At 37.4% G+C, this 13537-nt stretch overlaps 1 protein-coding gene across 1 annotated transcript; it reads right to left on the reverse strand.

Annotated features, from left to right (window-relative positions):
- Positions 1 to 331: 331 nt before the first annotated feature.
- LOC148924189 (F-box protein At3g07870-like) lies at positions 332 to 1498 on the reverse strand. The gene has a single exon (XM_089058191.1). The coding sequence runs from the start codon at positions 1496 to 1498 to the stop codon at positions 332 to 334; it is 1167 nt and encodes a 388-aa protein (XP_088914317.1).
- Between the last annotated feature and the right edge of the window lie 12039 nt (positions 1499 to 13537).

A 13537-nucleotide genomic window follows, 5' to 3' on the forward strand; every position in this document is an offset into this window, starting at 1 on the left:
AAGAATGATGTGGAAAATGAAAGGAATATGAAATAAAGAATGATGTGTAAATAATTTTTAAATTGATATCAATAGAAAGTTTTAGATGAAGGCATTCTAATTGTAAATAAAGATTTACAACCCCTATTATAAGAAAAATTAGAAATGTAGTATAAACTAAAATGAGAATGCAGAATAATAAATATATAAACATATTATTACAACCCCTATATAAACTAAATAAAGAAAAACTGCTTATTTAACTAAACAATGAATTAAAAATAGTTAAATAAATAAACACTGTCCGCATAGGTAAATTACAAGTCTGTGATGAGGTTACAAAAAGTACAAACTAAAATGATATTACATTCTTCATACCATAGTGCCTTTTGAGTGAGAGGAAACTTGGAGTGAGGAGAATGGAATTAATATTTAAAGAATCATCATCCATTTCACCAAACAAACCAATTTTTTTAAGACTTCTCCACTTTTTAGAGTAGTATAGAAAGTGTTCCTCATTCCATAACATCAACATGTCTCCATTCTCGTAAACATTGATAGGCAGCAGACATTTATGTAAACCATGACCATAATGAGGATGTTTGATGAGGACATCTAATTGAGGTCCTTGCCTGATTTTGACAGATACCTTGCACCAACTTTTCTCAACTAATTCATATTCCTTCAGCAACCAGATCACATGATAATAGTCACCTTTATTTACTGGTTCGTCATCACAAAAACATAGACAATCTCCTAAAGCAAACAACATTCCCTTGTTAACGTTATTTCTCTTGAGACATTCAATTGGTGGAGGGAAAGTGCTAAAACATTCTGTCTCAAGATCAAAGCAGCAAACGAAAGGGGGCTTCCTAAATTTTGAAACAAACCAATAGAGATTGCCACTAACAAATGCAGCAACGGAGCTGTGACAACAATCAAACGAGGGGATAACACCTTCAACGCGTCTCCATGAAGATCCTGATTCAAGAGTGTATACATGACATCCGTCGTAGGTAGGGTTGAGATAGACAACCTTATGTTGTCCGCTTATTCTGCTTACTCCAATTCCATAACAATCTTCTCGAGGGCGAGTAAGACGGCCACGGAGCTCAACAAATTCACGGGTGATAGGATTACATACATAAAGATGATCACGAAAAGGATTTTTCAGAAGAAGCAAACCATTGGAAGAACCTTGTATTGTTGATGCTTGGGGGAAATCAAACTTTGTGATTGGATTCGGCTTGCGCTTGGGCTTCTCTTCCAATTTGAAAACATTGAACCAATTTGAATTTGTAGTCGGCATCGAGACCACAAGGGCGGGGACGGATTTAGAAAGATGTGACTTAGAAAAATAGTCAGTCTCAATGAGATTGAGCCACGGTTTGCAAACACATTTGCAAGTTGCAATGTTTTCAAGAGGAAGTCTCAATAGGATATCGGTGAGGATCTCTAATGGTAGATATTTGAAGAAATTTTGCTTCATTCTTCGATGAATTGAGCCTTTGGAGATCATATTCTAACTTTGAACCTAAAGAATAATAAGCATGCCAGAGATTACACCACAAAAAAAGTAAAAGCATATTTTGACTCTCTTGTTCTTCTCTCCAGCCAATGAATTTCGACTCTACTATAGAATTGGTGTCCTATTTATAAGATTTATAACTTTGGTAATACTCATGATTTATGACTTGCCTTATATGCAAATAGGATTTATGATTTCAATATTCCTAATCCGTTAATTGTATTATAGAATTAATATTGGGAGTGGGGCGACTAAAAAATCTTATACCTAATTTAAATACAATTAAGCTTTTCTATAATTCAAAACCAGAAAACAGAAGTCATTGTCATAAATATTGGATCTTGGAAATAAGTGTAGAACGAATAGAGTATTATATAGTACTCCCTCCGTTCCATAGTAGTGGAGGCATTTCTTTTCGGCACGGAGATTAAGAAAAAGTTGGGTTAGGTGAATTAAGTAAATGAAGAATAAAGTATGAAATGAAAAAGGTAGAGAGATGTAGAGAGAATAAAGTAAGAGAGAGTAAAGTAGGAGAGAAAAAATGTGTTGACTTTTACCAAAAAAGGAAATGACTCTACTACTATGGAACGTACCAAAATGGCAAAATGACTCTACTACTATGGAACGGAGGGAGTAAGTATTATTTTCCATGATTATATTTATTGTACACAAGCGACCCGGAACCGTCGCATATCCGACCCGACATGACATATATGAAAAACAATATTCCCAAAAAAAACATCTTATGCTTTTTGCATCAAAATTAGGTGGCTAGGTGGAAACATCCCAAGTGGAGTATTTTTTTAAAAATTTCTTTCTTGTCCTTTTCAAATTGTTGTGTAGGCTGAGGAAACAAACAGGTTCACAAAGTGTAGTAGCATGCTCATGAATGTTGCTATGTTTATATGAAATGAGTTGCAAGTTGAGTGAGCATTAGAGCATCCGCAGCGGTAGCATCACCGCTGCTCGTCCGTCCGTGCCGCTGAGCACGGTGCCGTCCGTCCGTCGCTGGAGCTTGTCCGTCCGTGCCAGTGGCACGGCGCTGCTCTTAGCTAAGAGCACGTCCATGCCGCTGAGCACAAATACGTGGCAGCTTCTGATTGGCCAACGGCATAGCCGTTGGCAATTTCGTTTTTTTTTTTTTTTTTTTTAAATTCGAAATTTATTTTTAAAAATGTTTTTAAATAAAAAAAAAATATTTTCCCACTTCCCAAAAAAATATATCCGTTTTCTACCCACTTTTAATTTATTTTTCAATTTTTTTTCCCCAAAATTCACATTTTCATCTATAAATACCCCAACTCCAACACAAAAAAAATCACATTCTCATCTATTATCTATTCTCTCATCATCTACATTCTCTCATCTTTTTTCCTCACACTCTCTCATCTAAACTCTCACCACACTACACAATGTCCGGCTCCGGCGATCACCCTTCCGCCAATCGCGGTTGGAACCACGATTAGTTCGACTCCGAGGCCGGATATAGTCCGGAAACCCAATTTACGGCCCCTCCTCAAACCCAAGGTTCGCAAGCTCCGGGTGGCTACCGTCCTTACCCGTTGCACGACTTAAACGCCCCCGGGTTCGGGTGGGCACCCGAACCCGGATCGGGAGGGAGCAACAGCTCTACTCCTACTCCTACTTCTGTTCCTAATCCTCCTGTTCGTGGCACCCGCACCCCGTACACTCCGGGTGAGATGATGGCGATGTTCAAAGCCTACTTGGCAATCTCCGAAGATCCGGACGTCGGCACGAACCAAACCGGGGATACGTATTGGTGGCGCATCACTCGCCTCTACAATGAAACCCGGCCGGCGGGAACCATCTATCGCAATGATAGTATGGTTCGCAATTGCATCTACAGATGCAACGAGGCAATCGGTAAGTTCCAGGGGATTTACCTCCAGGAAGAGCGGTCGGCGGGGAGTGGCACGAACGAGCTCGACATCGTCACTGCCGCCTTGGCGGCATACCAACGGGAGGAGTTCAAACCGTTCAAGTACTTCGATTGTTGGCAGGAGGGGCGCCAACATCCGAAGTATAGGGGCGGCATAGCAGCATCCTCCTCCAGCTCCTCCAGCAAACGGTCCAGGTCGGTTGCCCTATCCGACGGCGTCTCCGATGATATGGCTACCCAGCTTGCCGGAGCTAACTTGGGTAGCCCCGACGCTGGCCCGAGCGGTTCCCGCCCGCAAGGAAGGAAGAAGGCGGCGGCCAACCGCCCCCGCCGTCGCGTCTCGACTCCATCCGCCATCGCCGCCCCCGCCGCCCCCGCTCCCTTTGTGCCTCCTCCACCCCCGAACAACACGTTGTGGGCCATCTTGAGTCAACTCTATATGAACGATACGTCTCAGATGACTCCGGATCAACTTGCAACACATGAGCAAATGATCCGGGGTCTCAAGAGGCAATTGGGGTTAGAGGAGTAGTCTTAGTCTTCCACGTGTGTAATTTTTTATTTGTAGGATTTTAATTATGTATTTTTTATTTTCTAGGATTTTAATTATGTATTTTTATTTTTTAGGATTTTAATTATGTAATTTTTATTTTTTAGAATTTTAATTATGTAATTTTTATTATTTAATGTATTTTTATAATGTAGAAATGTTTTTAATAATTGGAGTATTTAAATTGAATAATAGAATGGTGGGACCCTTGAGCTTGTCCTTAGCTAAGAGCACGGATGTGGGTGTTGTGCTCTTAGCTAAGGACAAGCAGTAAAAGTGGGTCCGGGCCCACTTCCGTGCTCTTAGCTAAGAGCACGGATGGGGATGCTCTTATATTGAAGGCACAAGAGTTGAGAAATCAAATAATCCAAACCAAGATCAGAAGCTCTAGAATTAAGGGCAACAAGTCTCATCCCACCAAACAAAGATGTCACGGATTTTTTACCAACCTTGTGCTTTATTGACAATCACATACCGTATTTCCTCTAACGTAAAAGATGTACTCCATTTATGCTATTTTTTGTCTAATTACAAAAAATAAAATGTATGTGACAAAAATTAGAAGTAAGATATAAGACAAAAATTAAAAATTAATGAAAACCAGCGTGTAATCCTCATGTACACAAATATATTATTTTTAGCAAAATGCGCAGAAATGTTGTTATAGTTTTGTCATTAGCGAGTTTATCTCCCTCAGTTTATAAACTCAGTTTCCTAAAAATAGAAACTACGAAAACGGCATGAGTTTGTTTATAACATTGGTAAAACAAGAAAGAAAAAGAAAAAAATTGTGAAAGTGAATATAAAAATTAGTGAAATTAATGTTTGTGGAGTAGATCCATTTCTTAAAAGAGAAACTTATTATAATATTGGTAAAATAAGAAAGAGAAAGAAAAAAATATTGTGAAAGTGAATATAAAAATTAGTGAAATTAATGTTAGTGGAGTAGATCCATTTCTTAAAAGAGAAACTTATTATAACATTGGTAAAATAAGAAAGAGAATGAAAAAAAAAATTGTGAAAGTGAATATAAAAATTAGTGAAATTAATGTTAGTGGAGTAGATCTATTTCTTAAAAGAGAAACTTTCTATTTTTAGGAAACGGCCAAAAATAAAAAGAATTTTTATTTTTATGGAATGGAGAGATTATTTTTTAAACTCATATGTCGTCAATAGATCCAATGTTGAATAGTTGTAGCTCATTAATGATTTACGCATTTTTTTTTGTTTTTGCTGATGGTTTAACCAATAGAAATTTAAATAAGTGTCATTATTTGTTGGTTTATGATAATGTTTATGACTATGCTTCTTATTAATTTCATAGTCTGAGATTCAAATTTTATTCAAGTAGTAGTAAGGTTGCTGTGGTTTATGTTTTTAGTATGTATAAAAGAAATAAAAAATCTTTTTTTCATACTGCCTTAAATAAGAGCGCTATTATTTAAGGTAGTATGTTTTGAATGATTTTTTTATTAAAGTTCAAATTATATATCTATGCTTATCATAACTAAATTTCAGTTATTATGCTAAATTAATTACTGCTTAGTAAATTAATCGAGTTCAGTTTATAAATAATTTATTTTAATTACTAAAAATTATTGTTATATGCATTATTGAATATTATAATCTATAGTACAATAAAATTATCGTGTCTTTCTATTGCGTTAAAATATTGAGATCGAAAATGATCACATCTCACGGTTAAAAATTCAATTAAATATCATTTCGTATTCCCGTTTTTCAAAAAATTTAATACATTACAATCTAATCACTATAATATAAATTAGATATATTATTATTTTATATAGTACTCGTACTTATTTTATTTTAATTTATTACACATAGATGTGTGCGCCTTCTGAAAAGTATGATATTTTAATTATGATTTATTATAAATGGAGTGCATGAGGCATAAAAATTATAAGAGTAACGAACAAATTTTGTACAATCAAAATAAGGTTATACTAATAATTTAATGTATTAATTATATATTAAAATATAAATATAGTAAGTGGACAAGTTAAAAAGACTTATTAGTATTTAACCTCATTTTTTATATTTATATTAGAATTTTCTTTCTATTTTTTTAATAATTTGAATTAAAGTATGCACTAATTATATTTATGGTTCTAAAAAAATAAAAAATTATACAAAAATCATAAATATATGACCACAATATTATACACTATCCATGTACTATATATGCATCCAAATAGTTTAATTAAATGCATAAATAAACCTAATTTTTTGTCAAATAAATTAGTTTTTGGTTGTACAAAATTTGGTCACGTAGATGTGTTGAAATTATAATCAACAAATATTCATAATGAAATTCTACAAATATTGCTACACGGAATATTGGAATGTATGATTATAAAATTGTTTCACATATTTTAGATTTTTAATTATTAGATAATAGTTAGATTGAACTAAAATTAATTTTTGTTGCTATTATTATATAATTATGATTTGTCGGTTTACTTTGTAAAGTCTTAAGTTTTTCAAAAATTTTAATAAGTCGTGTTATATGTTTCGGGCTTTCACTAATAACTACTACAACCTATTTTATATTTATATTGTTATGTGAAATTATATGTTCTTCTATAAATTATTTAAGTTTTTCTTAATGACGCAAGTTTTGTGTGTCTTTCATATTTTGTTATGGTATTTGCAGTTATTTATTTTTATTATAGAAGAATAAAGTAAGATAAAAATATTATTTTGCGTCAATTAAAAAATTAGGACACCTTCAAATGGAATCTCACTTTGAGCTTGGGGCGGATTGTTACCACAAGTAAAAAATGTTTTATAAACTAAGTTAGCTTTTCTTGTCTTCTTATTTTAATATGGTCTTCTATGAAATGTCAAATAATAAATCTGATTTTTTAATTAAAAATTGAAGATAATTTATAATAAAATATTAGAAATAATAGAATATACTATAAGACAAAAGTAGAGGATTCTAGAAGAAAAAAAAAATGAAACTTTAGAATAAATGCCGTATGGGTCTATAGGGACGTGTTCAGATCAATAAGTGAAATTCTGTCAAAAGTTAAAACAAATCTTAGTCATTGGATCTTGTAATGTAACCGTTAGATTATTGTCACGTGTCATTTAGTAATGTAGATTACTAGTCAAATAATGTAACTTAGCTAATAATGTACCATTTTAGTACAATAATGTAACATTTTAGTCTAACAATGATAATGTAGCATTTTGGGCTAATAATGTAATTTATCACATCCATCCAATCTCAGGATCCAAAGGCTGAGATTTGTTTTGATTTTTAACAGAATTCACTTATTGACCATAATGCGCCCCTGGGTCTATATATATACATACCTATTTCAAATATTTCGTAGATGTTAAGTTTTGCAAGCTTAGTTTTTTATTTCAAATTATGATAAAGTGATATATTAAATTAGTTTTCGTAAAATTAATTGAACGGCTAAGTCTACAACGGCTAGTATTTTTAAAATGGGATGACAACAATTCTGATTTCATTTGAGTTCTCCCTTCAATCTGTTAGAGGCAAAAAACTCAAGCCATTCTTCACCGATCAAAAAATCCTTCCGCTAGATATCACAATGGACACTTTAAACTTCCTTCTCTGGCCATCTAGAGCTACCACCTCCGGTCCCTTCTCATCTTTATTGGCGGAGACTATTCCAGAAGAATGAAGCTCTGCCAGTAGAATGCGATGAGAACTTGAATTAAGTTACAGGAGTTGGTCAAAGTTACCTTGTTGCGTAAACAAATAACTCATCCCTTTGCGTTTGAAGAAGCGGCGAAACTGCAATCTCCTGATCCTTGTCTCCTCATCAGAAACTTCCAGCTTATTCTTATTCTAATTAAAATATTCATCTCTCTTTCTCTCTCTATTTTAATATTTACAATTATCTTTTCTCTTTTCAATTAAACACATTAACCAATAACATCTAAAATCACGTATCAACAAGAAATATTTCATTTTAACCGAATCGAAAATATGTCATTTTAACCGGGCCGGAGGGAGTAAGATACTCACATCTACCAATCCAAAACTTAAAATAAGCAGTAATCACTAAGATTTTGATCAGATATAAAAGGTTAATTCAAGATTTGATGATAACAAAGTCCCATGACCATGACCATGACCATGACCATGACCACGTCATAGATTAATTGTTACCATCCTAATACTCCCTCCGTCCCAAGGTATTAGACCAACTTTCTTTTTTGGGATGTCCCAACATATAAGAGCATCCGCAGCGGTGCTCGTCCGTCGCCTTGTCCGTCCGTGCCGCTGGACAGAGCTCGTTCGTCCGCCGCTAGAGCTCGTCCGTCCGTGCCAGCGGCACGGCGCTGCTCTTAGCTAAGAGCACGTCCGTGCCGCTGAGCAGCCATACGTGGTGTGTTTTTATTGTCCAACGGCTATGCCGTTGGAAAATTTGATTTTTTTTTTAAATTCATAATTAATTCAAAATAATACCAAAAAATAAAAAAATATATATATTTTTGGATTCCCAAAAAAATAGAGCCGTTTATCACGTTTTTTTTGGATTTTCGTGAATTTTTTTTTTATCTCAAAATCATCTATAAATACACACATTCTGTAACGACCCGCCCATTTAGGGTATAATAAATGCGGCGTTCGCTAACTAGGTAGACTTAAATGCATCAAAGATCATAGACTAGGGTTTCATTTCAAAGGGATTCGACCAAAGCATTAAATGGGCAATTAAGTAGAAGAAGAATAATGCCTTAGCAAAGAAATCCAAAGAAAAGGCTATCGCAATAAAAGTATATCAACGTTTCCAAAATAATTCCAACTGTTCTATAACCAAAATATTCCCACGAAATAAAAGTGCTTAAACCCAACCAAAGATCATAAGTTTTCATTCTACGTTCAGATTCGCTAGTAGGCAAGCTCAAAGTATGCACGCATAGTTCAGATATAAACGAGTGCGACGCACCCGTATCAAACTTCACAACAACAGGGATGTTGAGAATTTCGCCCATACCTGTCAAGTTCCCTTTTTCACGATCCTCTTGCTCTTTCTTCGGCTTCTTTTGTTCCATCGCGAACGCTCTAGCTTGTGGAGGAAGTTTGGGGCGTTGAGGTTGTGGTTGTCGCGATGATGAGTCGTGATTCCCTCCCGATTCATTCTGCGGTGCCCTAGCTGGCTGACGGGATCCCTGATCATTATGCCTTGATCCCGATCCTCTCTTGTTATTTGGACACTCCCTAGAGAAGTGACCGTTTCCTCCACAAGTGTAGCACTTGATCACATTCTGGTATCGGCATTCTCCGAAATGATACTTAGAGCACACATTGCATTGTGGTGCCCTAGGTCGGTAGTCTCCTCTCTGGCTAGACGTGTGCTGTCCTCCTCCGTGCTGGGATCGATGCTGACTCGACTGGTGTCGCTTTCCATCGTGCGAGCTTCTATGTTCATCCCACTTCCGTTTCTCTCTCGAGTAGTGCGGTGGGGGTAACGACGAAGTAGCGATCTCCTTAGCCTTCTCCTTAGGCATTGCTGCCTCAATATCCAACGCGAGTGCCAAAGCTTTAGCGTATGTGAGTCTCCCTCGACTGGCCAACGACATCTTTATCTCGGACCTTAGTCCCTCACGGAACTTGTCCGACAGCTTCTCGTCTGTGTCAACTTGTTCAAGGGCATATCGGGTCATGCTATTGAGTGCTCGATCATACTCGGTCACTGTCATGCGTCCTTGCGTCAGATTGTTGAACTCGGATGTCTTCGCTTTCTGGTAGCTTTTCGGCACATACTTGTTGTATAGCTCGGTCTTGAAATCGTCCCACGTCATTGCTTCCACTTGGCCTTGTGTCAAGGTCTTTATTCTCGTATCCCACCAAAAGTCGGCTGCCTTGGTTAGTTGATGAGTCACGCAACTCATCCGTTCCCTATCATTGCATCCCAAGATTGCGAAGATACGCTCTATCGCGCGGATCCAAGATTCGGCCTTGGCTGGTTCTCCAAGTCCATCGAACACGGGCAGTTTCTGTTCCAAGAACAGCTTCACTACTTCCCTATTAACCGGGGGTGGGAGAGGCGGTGGTGTCGGAATCGACTGCGTCACACTCTCCTCACTTGAAGGTGGAGGTGTCGGTTGACGGTTATGGCGTCTTGGCGGCATTCTGATTTATCAACACAAGAATTATTTCCATGGTTCCAACAATAGTCAAGTGGTATAGTTGAATAACAAGGTTCATGGGTCAATTTCTTTGAGAGTATATGGCCAAGCACAAGATATCAAAAGTTCGTCACATAGACGGATTGCAAAGAGTAGTGTCCATCATGATTACAAAAGATTGGTTGCATCAAGGTCAATCAAAAGATCAATGCTTCATATAATCAAGGTAATGGTACTTTAAGAGGCAATTGTACAACTTTTAAGTGGCGAGTACCGGGCGTCATAAGGTATTCAAAGACGGTAGTGCGACAAGAGGCATGATAATATAGTGATAGATAATTTGTACCATGTATGAAAGGCAATCTTAAAACAAATCTCCCCATGGCATATCAAAAAAACGTTGCCTCGTAGAGGTCTTAGTATCGATGCAGCAAAACGAAAGAGTAGCAAAACATAAGGTAGCAAATCAACAGATCAATCCAAAAACATGGGGGAAGCCAAAACAAATATTCCACGACTATCAATCCTAGTCGATGTCGTTCATGTTTTCCTCGGGGTCATCGTCCTCATCCATCTCCAAAGCAGGTCCTTCCTCGTCCGGTCCCTCATTCTCGCCATATTCACCCACATCTGGCGGCGGCGGTGTTATCGCACGCATATCCTCCACGTTTCCATTGATAACCAAAGGGTGAGCCACATTAGCCTTAAGCCTTGGCCTATTAGGGACACGATCCACGTGCGGCTCTTTATCGCGACGGTACCTCCATCGGCGAGCTTGGCCTGGCGGATACTTGTGTGCTGGGGGACTAAGCGGCGGTCCATCCCTCGCAGCTGCCATGGCTGGGAGTAGCACTCCAATCAATCCGATTATATCGCCTCGAGGCTTGTACTCCAGCGGACTGAACCATGTATATGGCAATGCAGCTTGGGTAGTCCATTCGCTCCAAGGACTCGGCAGAGTGTGGATCAATCTCGAGATCCCCGCGTGATGGGTAACCCCTCCATACGCGTATGCATCCATCCAGCGATCATAGAACTCGGTGACGTAGGTTAGGAGAAAGGTCTTTCCGTCCCACTCGAACTCTTGGTAGGTTTCAACAGGGAAAACCTTGTTCTTAGCGTAACGATCGCGCATCGGTGCGTAATAATGATTAGTCATCTACAAAAGAAATCTCAGCATCAGAACAAGGATCGAAGAGAATATCAATAGTGTATAAGGTTTCAACTGATGCTGAGAGTACAATGGATATATATATATATATATATATATATATATATATATATGTGTGTGTGTGTGTGTGTGTGTGTGTGTGTGTGTGTGTGCGCGTCGAACGACGGAGGTGTGAAGGCAATATCATATCAAGAAATAAAGGAATTTCCTTTCCGTGGCAAAAGGTGTATATATATACATATATATTTTCGCGTTTCAACGCTTCGTAATTCGTTCTTATAAGCCGCTCGCCTCGTATTCGGCGTTTGGTGCCTCCAAGTTCGATATTATCATAAAAATTTTCATTCACGACACGACTTACAACTAGGTATAGCAGCGTGCTCAAGTTCATTCTCATAGATGTCGTTCATCACATATCACGCAAATCACAATCATATAGATTTTTTTTTTTTCATAGAGTTTTATTGTTCAACTCATAACAGTCTCAACGTATAATCAATTGCATAACAACATTTATTTTGCATAATCACATTTTGCAATTTCACATGCAAGCATAATCATCACAAATTTCCAAATATATCAACAATCTCCCATTCGCTTCAACTTCCAAAATATTCATATATTCAAATCAACATTCAAGAGATACTCGTTACCTCATTCATTGTGGTTGAGCGGAGACGAGTTGCGGTGTTGAGTCTTCGACGATTATCCACTAATCAATTTATACAACCTTCAAATTTTATTTCAACAAGACTCTTGGGTCCAGAGCGGAAAGAACTGAGGCTATGATACCAACTGTAACGACCCGCCCATTTAGGGTATATTAAATGCGGCGTTCGCTAACTAGGTAGACTTAAATGCATCAAAGATCATAGACTAGGGTTTCATTTCAAAGGGATTCGACCAAAGCATTAAATGGGCAATTAAGTAGAAGAAGAATAATGCCTTAGCAAAGAAATCCAAAGAAAAGGCTATCGCAATAAAAGTATATCAACGTTTCCAAAATAATTCCAACTGTTCTATAACCAAAATATTCCCACGAAATAAAAGTGTTTAAACCCAACCAAAGATCATAAGTTTTCATAATAAGTAGCGGAAGCGACAAAGAAAGAAGTGAGGCTATGTATGAAGACACAACGACACTTTAAGTACCAACATATCATCTTTATTATTTCTCGCTCAACACCGCGGCCCGCTCGTCACCACTCAACCTGCACATAAGGAAAACACATGCAGGGTTGAGTACGATAATCATACTCAATGGGCTCATTGCCGAAAACAGTTTTATCACAAATATAGTTATTATCATGCCATTTTCAAGTGTCCGTCGGGGTTTTAACTTTAGAAAGACCCGAGGCACCAAAATATCTTCTTTCTCAAATATCACGGTCGCGCAACCATTTTTCTCATAGACGTTTACTATATCCTCATTCTAAATGACAAGGAATGCGGCCGCAATCCAGGTCACTAGACCGGCCAACCCGTACACTGACACTCGGTCTAACATTGGTGTACACTAACCCAAGTAGAGTTTGCGGCTCTACAAGGATCCGAATTCGATTATAACAATAGTGGCATAGCCACAAGGGATAGGCACGACAAAACAAATCAAGGCATGATAACACGTCTTTCATTCTAATCAATATCATTTTAGGACAATGTCCTTATTTTAAAAGAAAGCCCACCTCGTCGGTTTAGCTCGATAGTATTCTCTTCTCCTCGTTTATCACGCTGAGAGCGCGAAGTATCACCTTTAAATTAGGCGTATCACAAATCAGTTTCAATCATGGATTTCAAATCATGCATGATCTCCCGTTTCCCTTTTTCCCATCGATTATTTTCAAAATCATTACTATCAAAATCAAAGTATGATTAACATACCATTTTTATTCAAATAATCATTCCAAAATCACCAATAATTCGTATCACGCATGAGTGTTCCACACACACAACACATGCACACGAACACAACAATTGTGCACGCCGATCGAGGCGTGCACACACACACACACGATTGTGCGCGCGCACACACACGTTTTCACACACACATCCGTGTATCCCAAAAATTCACCGATTAAAACCCCTTTCACTCGTTCTAGATGCATGTGGATTCAAGAACACCGATTGATCGGTAGAAGAAGAGAAAATCAATATTTAAAGTACCTTTTCCAAAAGAACGAACGATAGAAACAAGGAATTAGTCTTGATTCTTCAATAATCTCTTGAATTTCACTTGAATTCTTCTCAATTGATGAAGAAATCTTGAAGAAA

Source organism: Salvia hispanica, chromosome 5 (assembly GCF_029641045.1).
Source record: "Salvia hispanica isolate PSC_SH4W2 chromosome 5, Shi_PSC_v1, whole genome shotgun sequence".
Lineage (NCBI taxonomy): Eukaryota > Viridiplantae > Streptophyta > Magnoliopsida > Lamiales > Lamiaceae > Salvia > Salvia hispanica.

Coding starts and splice junctions, on each gene's coding strand:
- LOC148924189 (XM_089058191.1), bottom strand. CDS start 1,498: ATGATCTCCAAAGGCTCAATTCATCGAAGAATGAAGCAAAATTTCTTC.